This window comes from Oryzias latipes, chromosome 18 (genome assembly GCF_053564925.1).
Source record: "Oryzias latipes strain Hd-rR chromosome 18, Olatipes_Hd-rR_3.1".
In the NCBI taxonomy this organism is placed as follows: domain Eukaryota; kingdom Metazoa; phylum Chordata; class Actinopteri; order Beloniformes; family Adrianichthyidae; genus Oryzias; species Oryzias latipes.
In genome coordinates, this window is record NC_136254.1 from 9634804 (window position 1) to 9655221 (window position 20418).

General features: G+C 39.5%; 1 protein-coding gene across 1 annotated transcript; it reads left to right on the top strand.

Annotated features, from left to right (window-relative positions):
- The first annotated feature begins 3175 nt into the window (after positions 1-3175).
- LOC144987323 (low affinity immunoglobulin gamma Fc region receptor II-like) lies at positions 3176-10870 on the top strand. Its single transcript, XM_078936666.1, has 3 exons — positions 3176-3455; positions 9448-9714; positions 10803-10870. Exons 1-3 carry the CDS (start codon positions 3176-3178, stop codon positions 10868-10870), a joined length of 615 nt encoding a protein of 204 aa, XP_078792792.1.
- Positions 10871-20418: the final 9548 nt, after the last annotated feature.

Here is a 20418-nt window from a genome sequence, read left to right on the forward strand (position 1 = left end):
GGTCGTTGGGATTGAAGGGACGGAGCGCCTGTCCAGTAAGACCACCAAGATCAGGGGGAGTATCTATGCAGCTTTACCGAGGCCTGTCTGGTCTCTTGGTTTGCATAGCCGATATTAAGTCAGCCCTGTTCAACCTACTACTATGATGGAATCAACCTGGATGAATGAGAGTCTTCATGTTCTGAATATTCTGAATGATAAAGCATTTGATTGTTGTCCAGAAAAGTGATTTTCATTTCACAATTTCATCTTTTGTTCAATAGAGAAGCTGCTCTGATGGATCTGAAACAGATTATTAAAGTGGAACCCAAATCAATGATGATGCTCTCGATGTGATTTGTATTGAGAGCAGGGAACGGTCGGAGGAGAAGCTAGAGGTGGAGGTTTGCCTTGGAAAGGAAAAGAGTGAGATAAAAAGTGGAAGATTTTATGTATCTAGGGTCAACAGTCCAGAGTAATGGAGAGTGTGAAAAAAAGTGAAGAAACGAATGCAGGCAGGTTGGAATGAGTGGAGAAAAGTGTGATGCGTGATAGAAGAGTTTCAGCTCAAATGACAGGAAAGGTTTACAAAACTGTGGTGAGCCCAGCCATGTTGTTCTGCATGGAGACACTGAGGAAAAGACAGGAAGCAGAGCTGGAGGCAGCAGAGATGAAGATACTTTGGATGGTTTGGACGTATCCAGAGGAGTGACAGGGAATATATAGATAGAAGGATGCTGAGTCTAGAACTGCCAGGCAACAGGTCTAGAGAAAGACTAAAGAGGAGGTTTATGGATGATATGAAGACATGAATGTAGCTGGTGTTAGAGGAGAGGATGCAGAAGACAGAGTTAGATGGAGGAAGCTGACTCACTGTGGCGACCTCTGAGGAAAAAAGATAAAAGGAAAATAAGTTTTGTTTATAAGATTTAGTTTGAAACATTAGAGTCTGCTTCACGGCAGTCTAAATACAGAACAATACAGAATCCAGTCTGAGTTCAGGACTCGATCCAAAACAATGGACTTTTCCAGTCTTTCAGCAAGAAAAATTCTCTATAAGATGCGAGACCAAAATGATGAAAATAGACAAAGTTCATCATCTTATGAGCTCATACTGCAGCAGTTTTTATATTTTCTTCTTCATCTGGTGTGAATGATGTGATGTTAACACTTCAACCAGGAAGTGACCATAAAATGCAGAAATAGAAAATGTTTCTGCACTGAGACCATGTGACTCTTCACATCCCAGAAGCTGATCTTAGTGGTTTAGAAGAATGCAGACATTTGCTGTTAGAAGAGAGGACACGGATGAACAAAGAGCAGAACTACTATCAGTCAGTCCACACTGTGAGTATTCTAGACTTACCAGAATGAGAACATTTTCATTTCTTGGTGACTGAAAGAAGTTCACTGCTTTGTGGACAATCTGGACTTGAAGATTTCTCTGCAGCACATTTGAAGAAAAGTACTTTGATTGTTTTAGAAGCAAATCTTTACTTTGCTTTTCCTAAAATCTAATGTTTTTTTTTTTTTGCTAATAATGATTAAATGTCATTCACTCATAATTAAAAACCATTATTAAGATTTTTGGAGTTAAATTTTTATTGAAATAACATTTTTCTTGTCTTTATTAAATCAGTTGAAATACTTTTTGTCTTCCTTCTCAGTCGAGGACGTTGTGACAGTTGTGTTATTGTTGTCTTGACGAAGGAAACTAGAAGTTAGTGAGTCTTTTCCATTCAATCTTTACAGAAAACATCGTGTTTTTTTAGTTTCTCACAGTTCTTTGCTTTTCCTGAAACACACTTTCATTTTTCTCTTTTCCATCAGGATTTTCTCATCAGTGTGATTTGATTGTGAGGATGGGACACACTCTGCTCTGTAAACTGGAGTTCATCTGTGAGTTTTTCACAAGAACTTTTGCTGTTTTCATCACATTCATCAGGAAAAATGTCAAACCAAAGAAGAACTATTTTTGAACTAAATTGTTAGAATTTCATGTTTCAACTGCAGCTGTTTTCTCCACAGGATTCAGCTGAACTCTATCAGGGATCATGATGAAAAGTTTTCTTTAGAAAGAAATCATTTTTCTTTGTTTATTTACTAAAACTTTGACATTATTGTTAGAGAAACCATTGACTTAATGTCACATTCATTGACAGTTTTAGTTTCATTTCTTTCTATTGTTGAAATATTGTATCAGTTTCTGAATCTCTGATGTTTCCATCTTTCATGTACAGTAGTGCTGTATTCACTCCTCCACAGTGGACACACTGAAGGTGACACTTTTGGACTTTTTGTTCCTTCTTTTCATAGTTTTTACATTCATGTCAGTTTAAGTAGCATTTTTGGACAAAAAACCTGATTGATTTTAAAATGTGCAAGTTGGGTTTTGTTGGTGTTTATTTTCATTTAAAAAAGTTTTTTGTAAATTGTGGTTTTGTGTTTGTTCTAGATGCTGAATTGACCTTTGAACCTAAATGGTCATCTTTCTTTGTTGGAGAATCTTTAACCTTCAAATGTGACATGGAGGAAGGAAGAACAGATGACTGGAAATACACATTAAAGAAAAGTGATTGGATACCTTTTTCTGATGTCACACAACAAGATTTCAAAATAAATCTGCTGGATAAAAGTCACAGTGGTGATTTTCAGTGCTGTGGTCTCAGGAAGGATTCAGATTATAAAAAGTGCAGCAACAGAGTCTCTATACGTGTATCAGGTAATTTCTTATTGTGTTTCAGACAAGACTCGTTTTATGAGAGAATTTATATTTAAAAATGTATTTAATGAATGCCACTGATGCAGCATGATTCTCATAATTGTTATATTGAAATGTCAAACATTGCAGACAGAGCCAGAGCCACACTGACAGCAGCAACAACAACTGTGTCAGTAGGAGACAGAGTGACACTGATCTGCTCTGTGGAGAAATCTGCTGGTTGGAAATATGAGTGGTTCAGAAGAACCTCACACACCTCTGAATACAGAATGAACGATGGACTAAATGGAAACATCAGAGTTTCACAAGGAGGAATCTACAGATGCAGAGGATTTAGAGGAGAACCAGCCGTCTACTCTGATCCAAGTGATGAAGTCACCATTCAAATAACCTGTGAGGGATTTCACTTTATTGAAAGCTTTTCACAATCATTGATTTGAACATTAAAAATGTGTTTTATTGTATCCAAATCTGATGGAAACAGTTTCCAACAAAGTCAGTTTAACCCAAAAACCCAGCTGGTCTCAGATCTTCAGAGGAGAGAGGATCACTCTGACATGTGAGGTTCAGGGAGGTGAAGGAGTTCAGTGGGAGTATGAATGGAGAAGACCTCAGTCACAGACATTCAGGACAAAGCAGAAAGACTGGACTATCACAGCTTCCATCAGTGGAGACTACAGCTGTAAGAGCAGACCCACAGATGATTCATATTCTGCTACAAAGTGGAGTAAAGCTTTAAGGTTATCTTTCTTAGGTAAGAATTTCATACTTAGTTGAATGTAAAGATTTTTTTCTTCTACTTTTACCAAAAATTAGAACTTGTAAAATGTTTCTTAACTTTTCTATAAACAAAAAATAAAATGATTTAAAAATACATCAACACTGATTTAAAAAGTATATCTTTGACAGGATTTTATTTAAAAATCGCAATTTTACAATCATGGATTTAAAAAACTGAGAAAATCCAGTTAGAAACATAAAAAAAAGATTGTTGTCAGAATAATTATTACTAAATAATTTATGTACAGAAATTGTTCATTTTACAACCAAGGAGAATAAGTTTACTGGGTTTTGGCTTAAAACTATGGAAGCGATTCTGTAGCATAAATAAAAAGCAAAGTCAAAACCAGAAATGCTTTTTCATTTTCAAAATGAAGCTGCATTTTTTGACTCAAAATTAAAATGAAAAAGCAATCCACCAAAATGCTTTTTCATTTCCTTCCTCAACACAGCTTTTTCTGTGACAAAATTAAAATTAAAATGGTATTTGACATTTCATTTTCAAGACGTTCTCTGGTAAATGTGTAACATAATTCATTTAGAAATGTTTAAAACGACATTTAAAATGGATTAATAGAAATGCTTTTAAATTTTCAAAATGAAGCTGCATCAAATGACTCAAAATTCAAATGAAAAAGCAATATTTCAAAATGCTTTTTCATTTTGTACTTAAATCCGCTTGTTCTGTGTTATAATTAAAACAAAAATGTAAAGAGGGGATTGCATTTGCATTTTCAAATCCACCCTGGGAAACTTGTTGCAATAATCATTTCTTAAAAGTATTAGCAGAGGGGAGGCGGGGCGATGACGTCACTGCTTTCTCCGTGTGTCCGGCCACTGAGAGACACACACAGACATTCAGGAGCAGACCGTTAGCGGCAGAGAGGACGGCTTTGAGTTGGTTGTGAACTTCTGATGAGTTTCCACAGCTTCTCAGGACTAAGTATCTGCATGTCCGCCTTCTGCGGTCCTCCTCCTGACGCACCGCGGACAAGCTTTGTTCTTCGGACCGCCAGCTGCCATCGCACAGAGGAGCGCGAAGCTCCGATGATCGCTGAAGGCAGAAATGCTGCTACGATCTGAGAAACCATCAAATGAATTTGTGTTTCCAGTGGTGTCCAGAACAAAATAAAGACTGATGTAATTCCCACATATTCACATATTTATTTGCAGCTTCACGCTGAATTTGCTGTTTGATGACAGCCAGAGCCCCATTAACAGATAGCAGATTTCACCATGCTAAATGTTTGCTGGTTGGACAAACACTCACTCAGCGCTAAACTGCAGGAGACTATCTTCTAAATGTGCTTTTATTACAGTTAAGACTATATTTAAGGGCCTGCTCTGCTCGATCATTTGTTTGTAAATCCGTGCGGTCAGACGACGCTGAAGTTTGGTTGCGATTCACAGCTTCTGATTTGCGAGGGCACTAAAGGAACATTCTGCTGCATTTTTCACATTAAGATCACCTAAAACCGGGTCCTGTTCACAAACCGCTGGACCTGAACTGCTCAAACCTGGACTCCTGGATCTTAATAAATCAAACAGCAAATTCAGCACGAAGCTGCAGATAAATTTGTAAATATGTGGGAATAACATCATCCTTTATTTTGTTCTGGACACCACTGGAAATACAAATTCATATGATGGTTTCTCAGATCGTAGCACCATTTCCGCCTTCAGCGATCATGATCAGGAGCTTCGCGCTCCGCTATGCGATGGCAGCTGGCGGTCCGAAGAACAAAGCTTGTCCGCGGTGCGTCAGGAGGACCGCAGAAGGCGGACATGCTGTTATGTAGTCCTGAGAAGCTGTGGAAACTCATCAGAAGTTCACAACCAACACAAAGCAGTCTTCTCTGCCGCTAACACAGTCTGCTTGTGGATGTCTGTCTGTGTCAGTCAGCAGCCGGACACACGGAGAAAGCAGTGACGTCATCGCCCCGCTTCCCCTCTGCTAATGCTTTTAAGAAAGTCAAAGTCAAAGTCGGCTTTATTGTCAAATATGCTGCATCCATAAAGACATACAGCACAGATGAAATTTCTTTCCTCTCACCCCACAGTGCAAGCAGCATATAAAATAATAAATAAATAAACGACTTAAAAAATAGATAAAAAGACAGCAATAAGAAGAAGAATAACAGTAGTCTAAACAGTGCAGAGAGCAATGAGATGGTTAAAGTGGCAGTTTAAAGTGACAACAGTGCTGAGAACAGTAAGTGGATGAGTCATTGATGGCAGTCTTTGGTGAAGGTGGTGATCTGAACTGTTGTGAAAGTTTTCAGTGTGGGCTTGTAGGATGGAGTGGAGGGGCCAGAGGGGGGAGGGCAGGGAGGGAGTTGAGTGTCCTTATCGCCTGATGGAGGAAACTGTCTTTTAGTCTGCTGGTTCTGGCCTGGATACTTTGCAGCCTCCTCCCTGATGGCAGCAGGTTGAAGTGTCTCTGGGATGGGTGGGAGGGGTCCCCTGCAATCCTGATGGCTTTGCGGGTGAGGCGGGAGCGGTAAATATCTGAGAGGCCAGTAAGAGGGACACCAACGATCTTCTCAGCTGTTTTCACAATGTGCTGCAGAGTCTTCCGGCAGAACGCGTTGCAGGCTCCGTACCACACGGTGATGCAGCTGGTCAGGATGCTCTCGATGGCCCCCCTGTAAAAGGTCTGCATGATGGGGGGAGGAGCTTTGGCCCTCTTCAATTTACGGAGGAAGTACAGGCGTAGTTGGGATTTCTTGGCCAGTGATGCAGTGTTTTGGTTCCAAGACAAGTCGTCGGAGATGTGCACCCCCAGGAACTTATTACAACAAGTTTCCCAGGGTGGATTTGAAAATGCAAATGCAATCCCCTCTTTACATTTTTGTTTTAATTATGACACAGAATCAGCGGTTTTAAGTATAAAATGAAAAAGCATTTTGAAATATTGCTTTTTCATTTTAATTTTGAGTCAAAGAATGCAGCTTCATTTTGAAAATTAAAAAGCATTTCTGGTTTTGACTTTGCTTTTTATTTATGCTACAGATTCGCTTCCATATAAACTAGAGCTGTGACAGTGTCAAATTTTTGATAACCGCAGTGATGAACCACCAGGGGGCGCGGTGTCGCGGTTAAGATGGAAACATGTTATGAGTTTTTCTCTATATTTTTATTAAAGGCATCAAAATACATGACAGGAATCCTTTTAGACTATAAAAGTTAACAAACATGTTTCTATCTAAGAAGATGGTCACATATTTTATTTCTTATGTTTTAACAAGAAATCATCAATTTAAAGTTTATCGTGATTTTTCTTGTAAATGTGTTTTAATATTAATAGAATCTGTTTCTTTTATTGTTTTGAAATCTATTCCAGATCCTCCAAAGGCTCAGATAAGTAGAAATGGAGGAACTCTGACCTGTTCTGTGAATCCATCATCATCTGGTTGGAGTTATTATTTTTACAGAGGAGAGAAAAACCAGGAAGTGCTGACAGTGCAAAATACTGATTCCCATTCTAATAGAGAAATCAGGGTTTCACAGGGAGGAGTCTACAGATGCAGAGGAGGAAGAGGAGAACCAGTTTATCACACAGAGTTCAGTGATCCAGTCACCATTGTTGGTGAGTTTCTTTGTGTTTTCTTTCTTCATTATTGAAATAATCAGCATGGAAACTTCCAGACCTTTAAGAAGTTCAGACATTCACATTTATTAGTCATTGAAGTCACTCACTGTTCATCTGAGGAGCTTCTTCACTTCTAACTGCTGGTGAGGAAGTTCTCTTTCTTTCTGTTCTGACCATCTCCAAGCTTTGACACAAACGTTAAATAACTAGACGTCATGTGATCAGATGCAAACGTCAAAGATCCAGTTTGGATCAGGATGGTGGACTAATGTCTCATTATTCAAAGAGAGTCTTCATGTGGTTTAGTGCTGATGAGTCTGGTTACTGCTCTGTTATTGTGTCAGTTGTGAATGGGAGCCCAGATTCCTGAGAAAAGATGTCAAAGATGACAGAGGACAGAAAGTGGGTCACCCCCCCCCCCCATGTTTCTCCATTTGGACATAGATTTTTATTTATTTATTTAAGGATGCCCATTTGTCTTATCCAAAGGTAAGACTACTCTTCCTGGCGTCCGCATTAAAGGAATCACTCAAAAACCTTTCACATTGAATGAACATAAAAAAATTATTAAAAGGTTTTCCACCTGATTAGAAAGCTTTACTTGAACAAAAATGAATCATATTGGTCCTACTTAATGTACTTAGGTTGGGTCAACTTGATGTATTTAGGTTCAACCTAATAAATTTAAGTTGATTCAATTTAAACACTACAGTTGTACTAAACTTTAACTTAATATTGTTGCTCACTCTAATAAGAAAAAAGTTGATCTAATTTAAATGAATCACTACAATTGGTAACACGTGATTGTTTAAGTTTATTGAACTTAAATTTGTATGTCTACCCAACTCAATATAATATGTGGATCTAACTTAACTTGTTTGTTATATTTTCTTTAGTTTTGTTTAAACACTTGAAATTGACACACTTTTCTAAAGTTCAACCTATGGGCCTTGTAATTTTCATATCAAATAGATGAATTAACCAGCAATGTCCCGCATTTCAGGATAGGAGTTCATGTGTAAATATCTCTGTCTTTCATATTGGATCACTGGTGTTTTACTGAACAAGGGGGTTGATTATCATCCTCTCCCAAAATAAACATAACACTTTAAATTACTAGTTAAAAGGGAGTAAAATAGCTAGACAACAAAACACATGGACAAAAACTCACACTTAATCACCAATCTGCCCAGATAGACAAAGAAAATGGTATCCCACAATGCCTTGGGATTAATAATATAATCCAATTTAATGGTATCATGTTGGATCAACATGATTGAATTTAGTTACTGCTAAATTGATTATTTTTATGTACAATCGACATGATTCCTTCACGTATGATTTACAAACATACAATTTTCTGGTTGAAATGACAAGTTACATTTCTGTAAAGTTAATTGGCTGGTAATTTCCTTTTTTTGAGTATACACAAAATCAGCAAAATACATACATGAAAAAACAAATACAGAGGAAATTATATATTCAAAAAAAATCTCAAAAAACAAAAATATGAGAATCTATTTCATTAAAACAAATGACAATTGTGCAGCGAAATTATGTTATAAAATTTCGATTTTTTTAAGATTAACTTTAAAACTCTTTTGGCATTTTTCTACTTTGGTTTCTGAAGGCAGCATGTTCCAGTATGTAATTGACATACATGACAGTTTTTTTAGGGGTCTGGTTCGTGGTAGAGGGAGAGTAAAAGTAACAGAAGCTTTTCTAGTGTTAAATGATGTCTTATATTGTTGGACAACAGCTGCAAAAATAAGCTAAAGGGTTTGTGCAGGGTCCAGATTTTATGCAGAAACAAAATCAGACTACATGCAAACCTGTCCTGAACTTTAATGCATGAAAGACACGGATGCATCCAGTCTGTATTAGTCCTAAAAGCACAACCCAGAGCTAATCTTGCAGCCCTGTTCTGCACTTTCTGAAGTCTTTCAAGGTCATCTTTGTTTGCATTTGACCTAATAGCAGAGCAGTAATCTAAGTGACACATGACCAAAGTCTTTGATCTCTCTCCTTCATAAGTTGATTTAGATCAACATCCAACCAAGGAGCTTTACTAGATCTCACAGTTACTTTCCTTATTGGTGCATGTTTATCACATATGGCTGAAAATAATTTATAAACATCTCTATAAATGATTCTGCATGTGTGTGACATAGTACTTTGTACCATTGCACTCTCAACATTTCACTATGATGTTGTTTATTTTCATAGTTTTTACATTAATGTCAGTTTAATGCATCATTTATAGACAAAACCTCTGATTGTATATTTTTATTAATAATAGATGTTCTTTTTTGTTGTTTCTTTACATGGTAAAATCAAGTTTTTTAATTCAATTGTGTGTTTGTGTTTGTTCTAGATGCTGTGTTGACCTTTGAACCCAAATGGTCAATTATTTTTACTGGAGAATCTTTAACCTTCAAATGTGACATGAAGGAAGGAAGAACAGATGACTGGAAATACACATTGAAGATAAATGATTGGACACTTTATTCTGACGTCACACAACAAGATTTCAAAATAAATCTGCTAGATAAAAGTCACAGTGGTGATTTTCAGTGCTGTGGTCTCAGGAAGGGTTCAGATTATAAAAAGTGCAGCAACAGAGTCTCTATACATGTATCAGGTAATTTCTTAGTGTGTTTTTGATATGACTCAGTTTATGAGAAATTATATTGAGGAGTAAATATCACTGAAACTGAAAAAAGACTTTTCACAAAAATACTCCTGAACACTTCAATAGTTTGATGTGTTTGTGTGTGATGTGTGTTTTTAACATTACTTATTTTACTAATATTGTCTTATTTTTGGTATTATTATTATTAAAAGTAAATGTTTTTGTTAAATACCAGAAGAAAGACCCAGAGCCACACTGACAGCAGGAACAACAACTGTGTTAGATGTTGGCCTCTGTTTAGACGGATAAATACATCTATTTCTGAACTCCACAGCACACAAACCAAAGGCTGAACTGAAGATCACAAAGTCTCCAGTAGGGGGCAGAGTGACCCTGAACTGTTCAGTGAAGCCTTTATCATCTGGTTGGAGTTTCTTCTGGTTCAGAGGAGAGAAACCCTCCAAACTGCTGAGAACACAAGATGCTGATTTCCTCTCAAATGGACAAATCAGAGTCTCACAGGGAGGAGTCTACAGATGCAGAGGAGGAAGAGGAGAACCAGTTTATCACACAGAGTTCAGTGATCCAGTCATTGGTGAGTTTAAAAAGGTTTTAATATGAAAATATAAAATGTTTAAAGTTTATTATTTTGAATAATATCTATAAAACTGTTAAGTTTTGGTTCTAAAGCTTTTCACTCTTATTTTTAAACACAATTTTTTCTTCACTTTTAACTAGAAAGTCACTGGAACAAATTTGTCTTCTAAAAAGGCCAAAATGAGCCCTGCTGTAAATGTAAACACATAAAACTAACTAAAGGATGTTGATGTGACACTGTGTGGTTGATTTGAAAACAGCTGTAAAATTATTTAGAAATCAACAATTGTTCTCATCCTTAACGATTAAACTACTGTTTCCGGTTTTTAAAGTTTTGATCGGCATCTATTAAAATGAACTGAAGGGAGGGGTATTGGTAACCATAGCAACTTAATGACAAGAACAATTCTTGATGAAAAACCAACATAACTGTGGAATAGACAGAATTAAAAATATTGAGTCCATTTCAGCTAAAGAGCCTTGCTGTGTTTCTGTTGCAGTTCCTGCAAAAATCAAAGTGTTGCAGGCTGACAGAGTTGGTCCATCATCTGTAAAAGTGAAACATTGACAATAAATGATCTCTGTTGAAGAGAAGCTGCTGATCATTTCTTCTAATAGTGTAGTTTGTCATAGAGCAGCAGAAGTCACAGCAGAGCAGCAGAGAGGTCAAAACAATCATGAAGAAAGTGAAAAATCTCCTGCTTCATTTCTGTCTGACAGCAGAGTTATCAGAGTTCTGTCAACCTGTGGAGCTTCTTCTATCAGAACCAAAGGTGTCACATGAAAGAGTTTGGTCAGAAACACAACAAAGTCACTAAAAACAACACTATTTCTCCCCCAGAACCTGTCCTGAGAGTGTCTCCATGGTGGTTGAGTCCTGGAGCCTCAGTGACTCTGAGCTGTGAGGTTGAACATGTGTCTGCAGGATGGAGCTTCTACTGGTATAAAGCTGTTCCTGATCTATCACACAAGTCTGGCTCTTACAGCTATGAGCTGCTGCCTGCTAGCTCCAATGGGACTGCAGACAACTCCTACATCATTCATGGACAGACACACACAGCAGGATATGTGTGCAGAGCTGGAAGAGGAGAGCCACACTTCTACACTCTTTACAGTCAACCCCACTTTGTCTGGTCTGGAGGTCAGACTTCTGATTGTTGATTCATTTCTGTCAACACTGAATGATTTCTCTTCACTTTTCTAATGCCGTCAGATTCTGCTCTTTAGTTTGCTTGTTTCCACTTATTGCTAACAGTCAACTCTCATTCAAAATGTTGTAAACAAATGTTTCTTTTTCATTTGCATAGAGCCATTCTAACTCCAAGCCATTGAATGAAAATCCATTGAAACACATTTGTTTTTGTGTCTCTTTGCTCTCCAAATGAAGCTAAAGTGTGCTGATCTTCATCCTGTTTGTTTTCAGATCTTCATCCATCAGCGTCTCTCTCAGTGAGTCCTGACAGAGTCCAACACTTCACCTCTGACTCTGTCTCACTGAGCTGTGAGGGAAACTCTGCTGAGTGGAGAGTCAGCAGGTTTCTGCTTCCTGACTTCCTGTCATTCTGTTCTGACTGGGGAACAATGAATGGATCAACATGTCATGTTCAGAAGATCCAGTCCAGTAATGCAGTGTACTGGTGTGAGTCTGGATCAGCATTCAGCAACGCAGTCAACATCACTGGACACTGTGAGTGGAAACATGTTTGGATTCCTATTTTTAGCTTGACTTTCATCATTGGATTGATTTGAAAGACATGCAGAAGTTGAAGATGGATTTAGATGATCAACTGGATGTCAAAGCAGAATGAAGCAGACGTCAAACATGTTGGGATCATATGTGATGAAGATGAATGTTGATGTTTCCAGATGATGATGAGCTTCTCCTGGTTGGCAGTAACATGTCAGCAAATCTTTCCAGTTGTTCTCAGCATGAACAATAACAGCAGCATTTAGTTCATGAATGTGTCCACTGAGGTTGATTCTAATCCATGATGTGTTCCAGCTGCATCCAGACCTGACAGCTCTTCATTTCCTGTGTTGGTTGTTAGACCAGTTTGTGTCTTTTTACTGATGATCTTCCCACTGATGTTTTATTTCTGCAAAAAGTCAAAAGGTGATAAATGTTCCTTTAAAATCCCATTGATGACGATATGATTGATATTGTTTTGCAATGATGCTGTTGACTTTAGAAACATGTGATGTTGTCATTTACAGATTCAAGCTCCATCAGGTTGGTACTTTTCAGCTTTTATTGATTGATGTCTGTGTTTATTTAGTTATTGATTTCTTTCATCTCAGCAGGTCTGATGAACAAAATCAGAATTGTGTTCCAGATGAGATTGATGCTCAACACAACACATATGCCTCTCTGCTCCATGGTCAGCTTGAAATCTGACTTCTTATTTTTCATGAAGAAATCATTGAATGAACATGTTTGAAAAGTTTGTCTGAAATTTCTAATTTCATTTTCTTCTGGTTTGTATTTGAAGGTGATGTTGCTCTTTATGAGTCACTCAGAGGCCCTGAAGACCCAGAAAATAATCCAGATTATGCCAATATAGGTAATCTGAGGGGACTTTTTGGTTGATGTGAAACAAATAATCATAAAAAAATACTTGTGCATTATTTCTACAGTATTGCAACGGTTCAGTTTGTCTAAGGTCAGAAAGTGACTTTAGAAAATCTGTCAGCATGAGACATTTGAAAAATGAAAACATGTTCCTGCACCAAAATATATGGTGAGAAAGTCATGTGACCTGAAAGAATGATGCAGATGTCAATAATCCTGTGTGGAAATGGAAATATGTTTTCTAGCAAATTAATTCTGCTGCATCACATCAGCTGATCTGTGAAACATTCCTGAGAAAAGTCAGAAATTTTTCAACAGAACAGAAGAATGAGACTAATGCTGGTGTTCTGTGGAACCATTGATGGTCATATTTTGCAGCATTCTAAGGGAAACACATGTCAGGTGTTCTGTTGTTGCAGCTGCAGGACCTTCAATGTTTAATTCTTTACTTTTCCTTCCTCGCAATGAAAAGTCAGTGAAGAAGAAGATTTTTGATTTTTGAAACGTCAATTCAACCAGGAATCAACAGAACACAGTCACATAAAGAGTAAAGAGGCCTGAAAGACTAAAAATCATGAGAAAGTGTCTCCCTTAGGTCACAAAAAGGGCAGCGGTCAGAAACAGTGGTTGAGAACAAAGATAAAGCAGTTCCAAATAACAGCCCCATGTCAGATCCTCCATTGGAGGTCACCAGTTCTCTTCAGTTTAGGAGCTTTTTAAAGAACTCTCCACTACGGTCCATCCTCCCCTCACTCAGTTTTTCAGTCCATGCACTGGAAAGGCGGTTTAGTCCTGTTCAAAGCTTTCACTCGGTTAATATACAACGTCCTCCTGTCTGCACAGTGAAGACAGCTGTTCGAGGGTCAGAACTACAGAGCTGCAAAATGAAGGTCAGGGGTGGTTTCATCACAAATCTCCAACCAAAGATCAACGGCTCCTTTAAGAGCCAAAACAGAGAGGGAGAGGTTTTTATTTATTTCACAACACTCAAACGGTGCAGAGACTTAAAAACACTCTCATACAAAGAAGGTAACCTACGTAAATCTAAAAGTTTAGTGTCCATCAAAAACAGAGAATCCTCCAGCCTCAGACCACTCTCATGCTTCAAGACAGCATTTTGTTGTCTGCTATCAATTCACAACAGTTTAAATAAAGAAATACTCAGAAATGTAGTTTTAATCTGAATTTCCTTCATAAATGTCCTCTATCATGAGAAAAATGCTACAAGAACATTTTAAGACACCAAGAAGGAGAAGCATGTTTTCTATGAGACTCAAAGGTTTGAGCAACACAAGTTAGAAAATTCACCAAGACTCTCAGAATCCATGTGATCTTCCTCAGGAGGAAGAGGATGAAGATCATAGATGGATTTTGATGTTTTCTGCTGCTTTTGTTTGACTCGTGCAGCTTCTACTCTCAGACTGACATTCTTCAGGTCTTTGATGAGGATTTTCTTCTGGTTGAACTTGACTTTGGTGGAACTGATGGATTCCTAGTTTGAATGCTGCCAGTGCTTTACTGTCTAACACAGGGGTGTCCAAACTATGGCCCGCGGGTCTGTTTTTATTGGCCCGCAGCAAATTTTGAAAATATAATTGAATATAGCCCGCAAATGGTGTGGAACTCTGTTGCACTTCTCAGTTTCAACACTAGGTGGAGTCAATCACTGAAAGGTGCTTCTCCACTAAACAAAATTAAGCAAAGAAGAATATTTATGAGTTACCAGAAATGGCAGCACCGAAGAAACGCAAGATAGCAAGTGAATGTAGAAGATTTTATACACGGTGGGAAAATGAATATTTCTTTAAGGCAGTGCTTCTCAAATAGTGGGGCGCGTCCGAAGCGATGCCGGGGGGGGGGGGGGGGGGGGGGGGGGGGCATGGGTGGCGGTTTTAGGCACAGGTAATACGGGCAATTGTCCGGTGCGCAAATGTAACGTGGGGGTGGCGGTGACAGCTGAAACCTTTGAATCCCCGTCCCTACAGCTGCTCCTGTCTGTGTCACACGCGGCTGCATGACAGAGAACGAAAGGGGAGGGGTGGTGTGGGCTCTGTCTGCCAGGTGAATCGGGGCACGCGGACCACTGCTACCACTGTCTGTTGCCCAACACCAGGATCACCACGTGCCTTTAGATTCCTCAGCTCATGCTAATAATGTCATTCTTTATGAACTATTGATTTTTTTTGTTCATAGATGCATATTTTGTCACAGAGTGTAATTGTAAAATGAAGCTTTTTAAATTGTGTGTGTTTAATGTTAAAATTGTCCTTGTTGGTCACCCATAAGCCCCTTTTTTTTGGTCTACTTTTCTGAGAAAACAGTCAACTCTTTATAAACTACAAAATCGTGCACTCTACCAGTCAACCACACTAACGGCTACGTATGTAAAGATCTGCTGGCTTCAGCTGCTCAATAAACCCGTTCTGAACTGCCTGGTTGGAATGAGGTTTCATTGTCTGAGTGAATGTTTCATTTTGACGTGCGCTTGTTTTATGTGGCAAAGATCAGCATCACTGCTCCCACTGAGAGCAATGTTCTTTATGTTCTTTTCATTATAGGTGAGTTAAAAATACACAGTAAACATGTGTCAATATGTCACCTCTTGTGTGCGGCCCGGACCTTTGCTCATTTTTCTTTATTTGGCCCTTGCCAAAAAAACTTTGGACACCCCTGATCTAACACTTAGAGCACAAACGAATCAAACAGCCTTGAATCACTCTGGAATTCTTCAGGACTCACCTGCATAGAATCTCTCACGTCAGAATGAAACATTTTCAGAAGAAAAAGCTTCAATAAAGTCAATGTCTCTGTCATCAGCAGGAGCTAAACAAAAATGAAGAAAAACTGGGCTGTCTGCTTTTCTATCCTGGAACTCCAAGAGCGCCACCTGGATTTAGACTTCTTGAAGATGAGAAACTCCTGAGGAACTCAGCTTCTGACTCTTTCTGCCGCTGCTGAACATGACTAACAAACTGCAGTAAACTTCTTTACATTTGACATGATTTCTAAATCAATTTGAGTCCACACAAGGATTTAGGTCACTGAAAGAACTTTTCTAAAGTTTTTTTCAGTTATGAGTGAAGTTACATATTGTGTTATATGAATGTGTTTTAGATCCTCTGTTGGTGGGCTGATTATTTCTGACTTGTTTTTGGCAGTCGTGCCAGGTATTGCTGTTTAACACATTTATTTGAATAAACTTTATTGAGAAGTGCACATGTAGAAACAGAAAAGACCTGCATGCACTCCGTTGTGTCATGTATCCCTTGTGCTATCCTAGGCACTTCAACATTGGGAGTTGGGTCATCTAGACCCAGAAGACAGTGCTCTGAACCTTTTTTCTTCAATGATTTGTGATCTTCACTGGTGTCCATGGATTACATGAAATCCTTTCACCTTTATCCACCTTTGTCATGGTAGGGAGAACACATCAGTGTAAGGGTGGGGTCATCTAAGATAGCACAAGGGTTAAAGAATTTGCTGCAAACGTCTCAAGTCAGAAGTTGCATCGCCGGTACGTGGTGAAAATTTGGTTTTATGACTTCTGATTTTGGTAAAAGAAATACATTTATCAGTCTATTATTTTCTGAGTTTTGTACAGTAATGATGGAATGCTATGCATATTTATATACATTAATTGTTGATCATTTGCTTTCCGTTTTACTCTTTAAATATCATTAAAACTGCTGACAACGTTCAACGTCTCCAGAGTCGTGATATGAGAAAAGTGTTCAAAACCTCCTGAATTGGGCATTTCTTTATCATTTTAATTAAGTGTCATGAAACATCACAAGTTTCATGGACAGACACAACAACACTAACAGATGTACATGAACACACACAGCTGTTTGGATTTTTGTCTTTTGTCATTTGATTTTCTAATAACTATCAATACTGCAGCCATCTTCTTCTCTTAGGGTGTATTCAGACTGAAAAAGTCTGTTGGTCTGGACCGAGTCCACTTAATTTGGTCTGGATCCAGTCCTGAACCTTCCTTTTGGTCTGGATTCACACTGCCTTTAACCGGACATTTCTATTTTGAACCAAAGCTTGTAAACAAAAGCACTTGACTGAAGATCTCTTCGTTGTGTTTGTTTGTGTTCATTGGCTCATACAAATGAATTTCAAATGTAATAATTCTAAATTGTTTTCATAAATTTTGACATTTTAAATGTTTATTGTTTCAAACACAATGCTTGCAGCTTTCTAGCATCTGTCTGTGTTGCATTCTGGGATCAGTGTTTAGTCTCACAGTAACAACAATCAATTGTCACACAAACTGCAGCTTATTTTAATCTCTATGGTTCCTCTGCTGTATAATAAATAACAAGATATGTGAGCAGTGTTCAGGAGTGTGGCTGTCTGTCATCCAGCTGTCAGCGCCACCATGTGGTCAATTTCTTGCAGTGTCTCCTTGTTTTTCCATTGTTGCAGTGCTGCTGTGTTGGTGTGTTGACAGAGTTTTTGTGTTTTTATTTGCAGGTGTTAAACTGTCCTGTAAATCGTGTGTTGCTGTCCTCATTTGCAGCACGTTGAGATCTTCTGACCTCTGAACATTTGAGTTAAACTGAATAGAGAGAATCTGCAGAGAGAAATCTGGAGGCTGATAGGTAGTTCCATCATATTCATATATGAATTGGACTGATGATTCCTGATGTCACCACAAGGATCCTGACAGGTGTAAATGAAGCCTGAAGGGTTGTGGCCATGTTAGAAATGTACAATTAGACAGGACAAAGTAAAGTGAGAGCTGATGTGAATTTCAAAATAAAAGCACATTTGGCCTGAAGGTGGCGCCAAAGAAAACATTTTCCTTTGTTGGGGAGCTGGATTAATGTTAATCTTTTCTGCTTTCTTTCATCTGATGAGGCGCTGTGTGGACGATCAGGTGGTTTATGGTGGTCGTGTCTCATTTAGGACTTTTGAGTCTGAGGATGAGATGCTGCCTCAGCTGCTGATTCAGGAGAAGAGACAGAAATAAAGCTCTTCCTCTGAGGAAGAAGAACTTGTTCTTACTGGAGAGGAAAATAGAAATGCAGCTGAATTCTGCAGACCTCAAGGTTCACTCTGACGGTCTAACCTGGTTTAAGTCCAGACTGAACCTCTAAGAAAACAGGTTTTAGGGTTTGACCCATTCTGACAGACAAACTCTGTTTTTTTCTGAGTGAATCTTTGTTGGAAGTTTGTACATTAACTTCTTTGAAGGAATTTTGACTGTCAGTTAAAAAGTTTTTAGTATAAATGTTGATTGAAAGAAGAAAATATTGTTTATCACAGAATTGTTGGAAAATGTATATAAGTTATCTCATATTTGCTTTTATGCATTACCTAGCTATAGGTGGTATAATCATGTTTGCAGAAGTGTTTGTTTCACAGGAAGGAAACTCTTGGGGGTAAACTGACTATCTTAGCATCTTCCCGGCATCAACATTAGAACTATGTGTTATCTGTGTCTAGACCTGAATCGAAGGACGCTCTGTGTCAGTTATCCGTGAGAAAAAGGCTTTGCAGGTCAAAAGGTGATGTGTGGAAGGCTGTGAAAAGACAGACATGTTGCAATTAATGTTTTCTGATCATGCTGCAGCCGTTTCTGTTTCCCCTCCTTAGAGCTCAGCGCATGTTTAATTTAGGGAATACCCGACAAAGAGGAGGCAGCAGAATATGTGCCAGAGCGGACAGAGATTGTTGCTAGGTATTATCTCTATCTGTTCTCCTCATCAAGGTACCTTTGGTCGGTTGTCTTTCTTTCCTTATTTTGTAATTCTGATGTTGGAGGTTGTTTTAACCCAACAAGAAGTAAATAAAAAGAAATTTAAATGAAAGTAAAAGTCTTAAGCGTTGACCACAACAACAGTTTACATTTTTTCACCAAAGGTCCAAAGAAGACATTTTTTTGTGTTTCTGAAGTGATCTTTGAGCACTTCTTGTTTGGAGGACAACAATCAGACTGATCTAATCCTGGAACCAAGACACCCCCCCCCCCCCCCCACACACACACACACAAACGTACACACAAATGTGCACACATACAAAGGGTGCCAATACAAATGAATGAGTTCAGTGCAGTCAGGTGACGTGTCACCCTCTGCTGGCCATGTCCCAGATTAAACATACAGGAGTCATTTCTCTCTCTTTTCATAACTTGTCCTGTTCAACAGCTGAGGAAACTGAGGAGAGCGTCAAGCATTTTGTGTTAGGCATATTTTACTTTTGTAATGGGGGTTATGAATCTTTTGACACACTAGGTTTATATTTGAATCATCTCCATTTGTAATTTAAGCTAAACTTGATTCATCTTAATTATATTTATTCATGGGACAGATGGTCTGAGGTCCCTCCTTCCTTGTGAAATGCATGTGTGTGTGTTTGTGAAGGTGTGTGTGTATGTGTGTTTGAATTGGAGTGTATATTTTGAGGGGTAAAGGGTGTGTGTACTAAAGGGTGTGTAGTTAAAATTGGCGGGTAGGGTTTTCCATACGGCAACCATGAGAGGGGGACCACTGCCAAGTAGCTCCTGCCCCAAGGTGCATCGCAGGCTGACTCCCCCCCCCATCACCCTAATAAGAGATTATATGAGTCTCTGACAGCTGGTAGACTGTCCTCCAGTGGTAAAACAGCCCCCCCCCCCCCCCCCCCCCCCCCCCCCCCCCTAGCATAGGGCTCAGGTCTCCTCAGCCCAGGGGTCCCATCATCCGAAGCACCGACCCTCCAGGCCCCACACCACCCATCCCACACAGGTACCGCCCCTGGGAGAGCTCGAGTCAAGCCTCTACGGGACCGAGGCAGCCAACGAGTCGGGGTGACCGCCAATTGCCTCAGTGGAGGCCCCAACCCGACAAACCTCTAAGGTCCCGTACCGATAGTGGACCCTCCGCCTCTACCAGGTAGCCCCCCCCTTAGGAAAGGGCCAACAAGCCCCGACCCCCCCAGACCCCACAGCCATGGTAGGTGTCAACTAGAGTGCCCGCGGGCCCCAAGAGGATTGCCCCACCCTGTCCCAGAGCCAGGGAAGAAGTGATCCCAGCCCTAGGTGCAGATGGACAGCCCATCCAGTGTCGCTGCCTCCCCTTTTGAGCAGCCCCCCCCCCCCCCCCCCCCCCCCCCCCCCAGCACAGGCAAAAAGTACACCCCCCAAGTCAAGCCAGACCACCACTCTACCCCCCCAACCCAACCCCAACCTCAAGTGAGTCGCAATGCATGAAGCGCTAAGGAGGAGAAAAGTTGGGGCCCTCTCGGCAGTGCCTGTTTGCATGTTGTTGAGTGCAGCAAACAGCGAGCTGGATCTGAAACAGCACATCAGCTTTCCCAGTCTTGGAGCCAGGGGGAAAGGTAATCTGGAATTGAAGTGAAAAGAGCAGTGAACAGCTTGCCTGGCAAGGGTTGAGTCGCTTTGCAGTACCGATGTACTCCAAGTTACGGTGGTCTGTCAAAAAAAATGAGTAGCAACCCCCCTCCTACCAATGCCTCCACTTACCAAATGTCGCCTTCATGGCCAACAGCTCTCGGTCTTCCACGTCATAGCTGTGCTCAGCATTGGTGAGCTTCCA

Coding starts and splice junctions, on each gene's coding strand:
- LOC144987323 (XM_078936666.1), top strand. CDS start 3,176: ATGGAAACAGTTTCCAACAAAGTCAGTTTAACCCAAAAACCCAGCTGG. Junction 3,456..9,447: donor TTTAAGGTTATCTTTCTTAG/GTAAGAATTTCA, acceptor TGTTTGTTCTAG/ATGCTGTGTTGACCTTTGAA. Junction 9,715..10,802: donor AGTCTCTATACATGTATCAG/GTAATTTCTTAG, acceptor TTTCTGTTGCAG/TTCCTGCAAAAATCAAAGTG.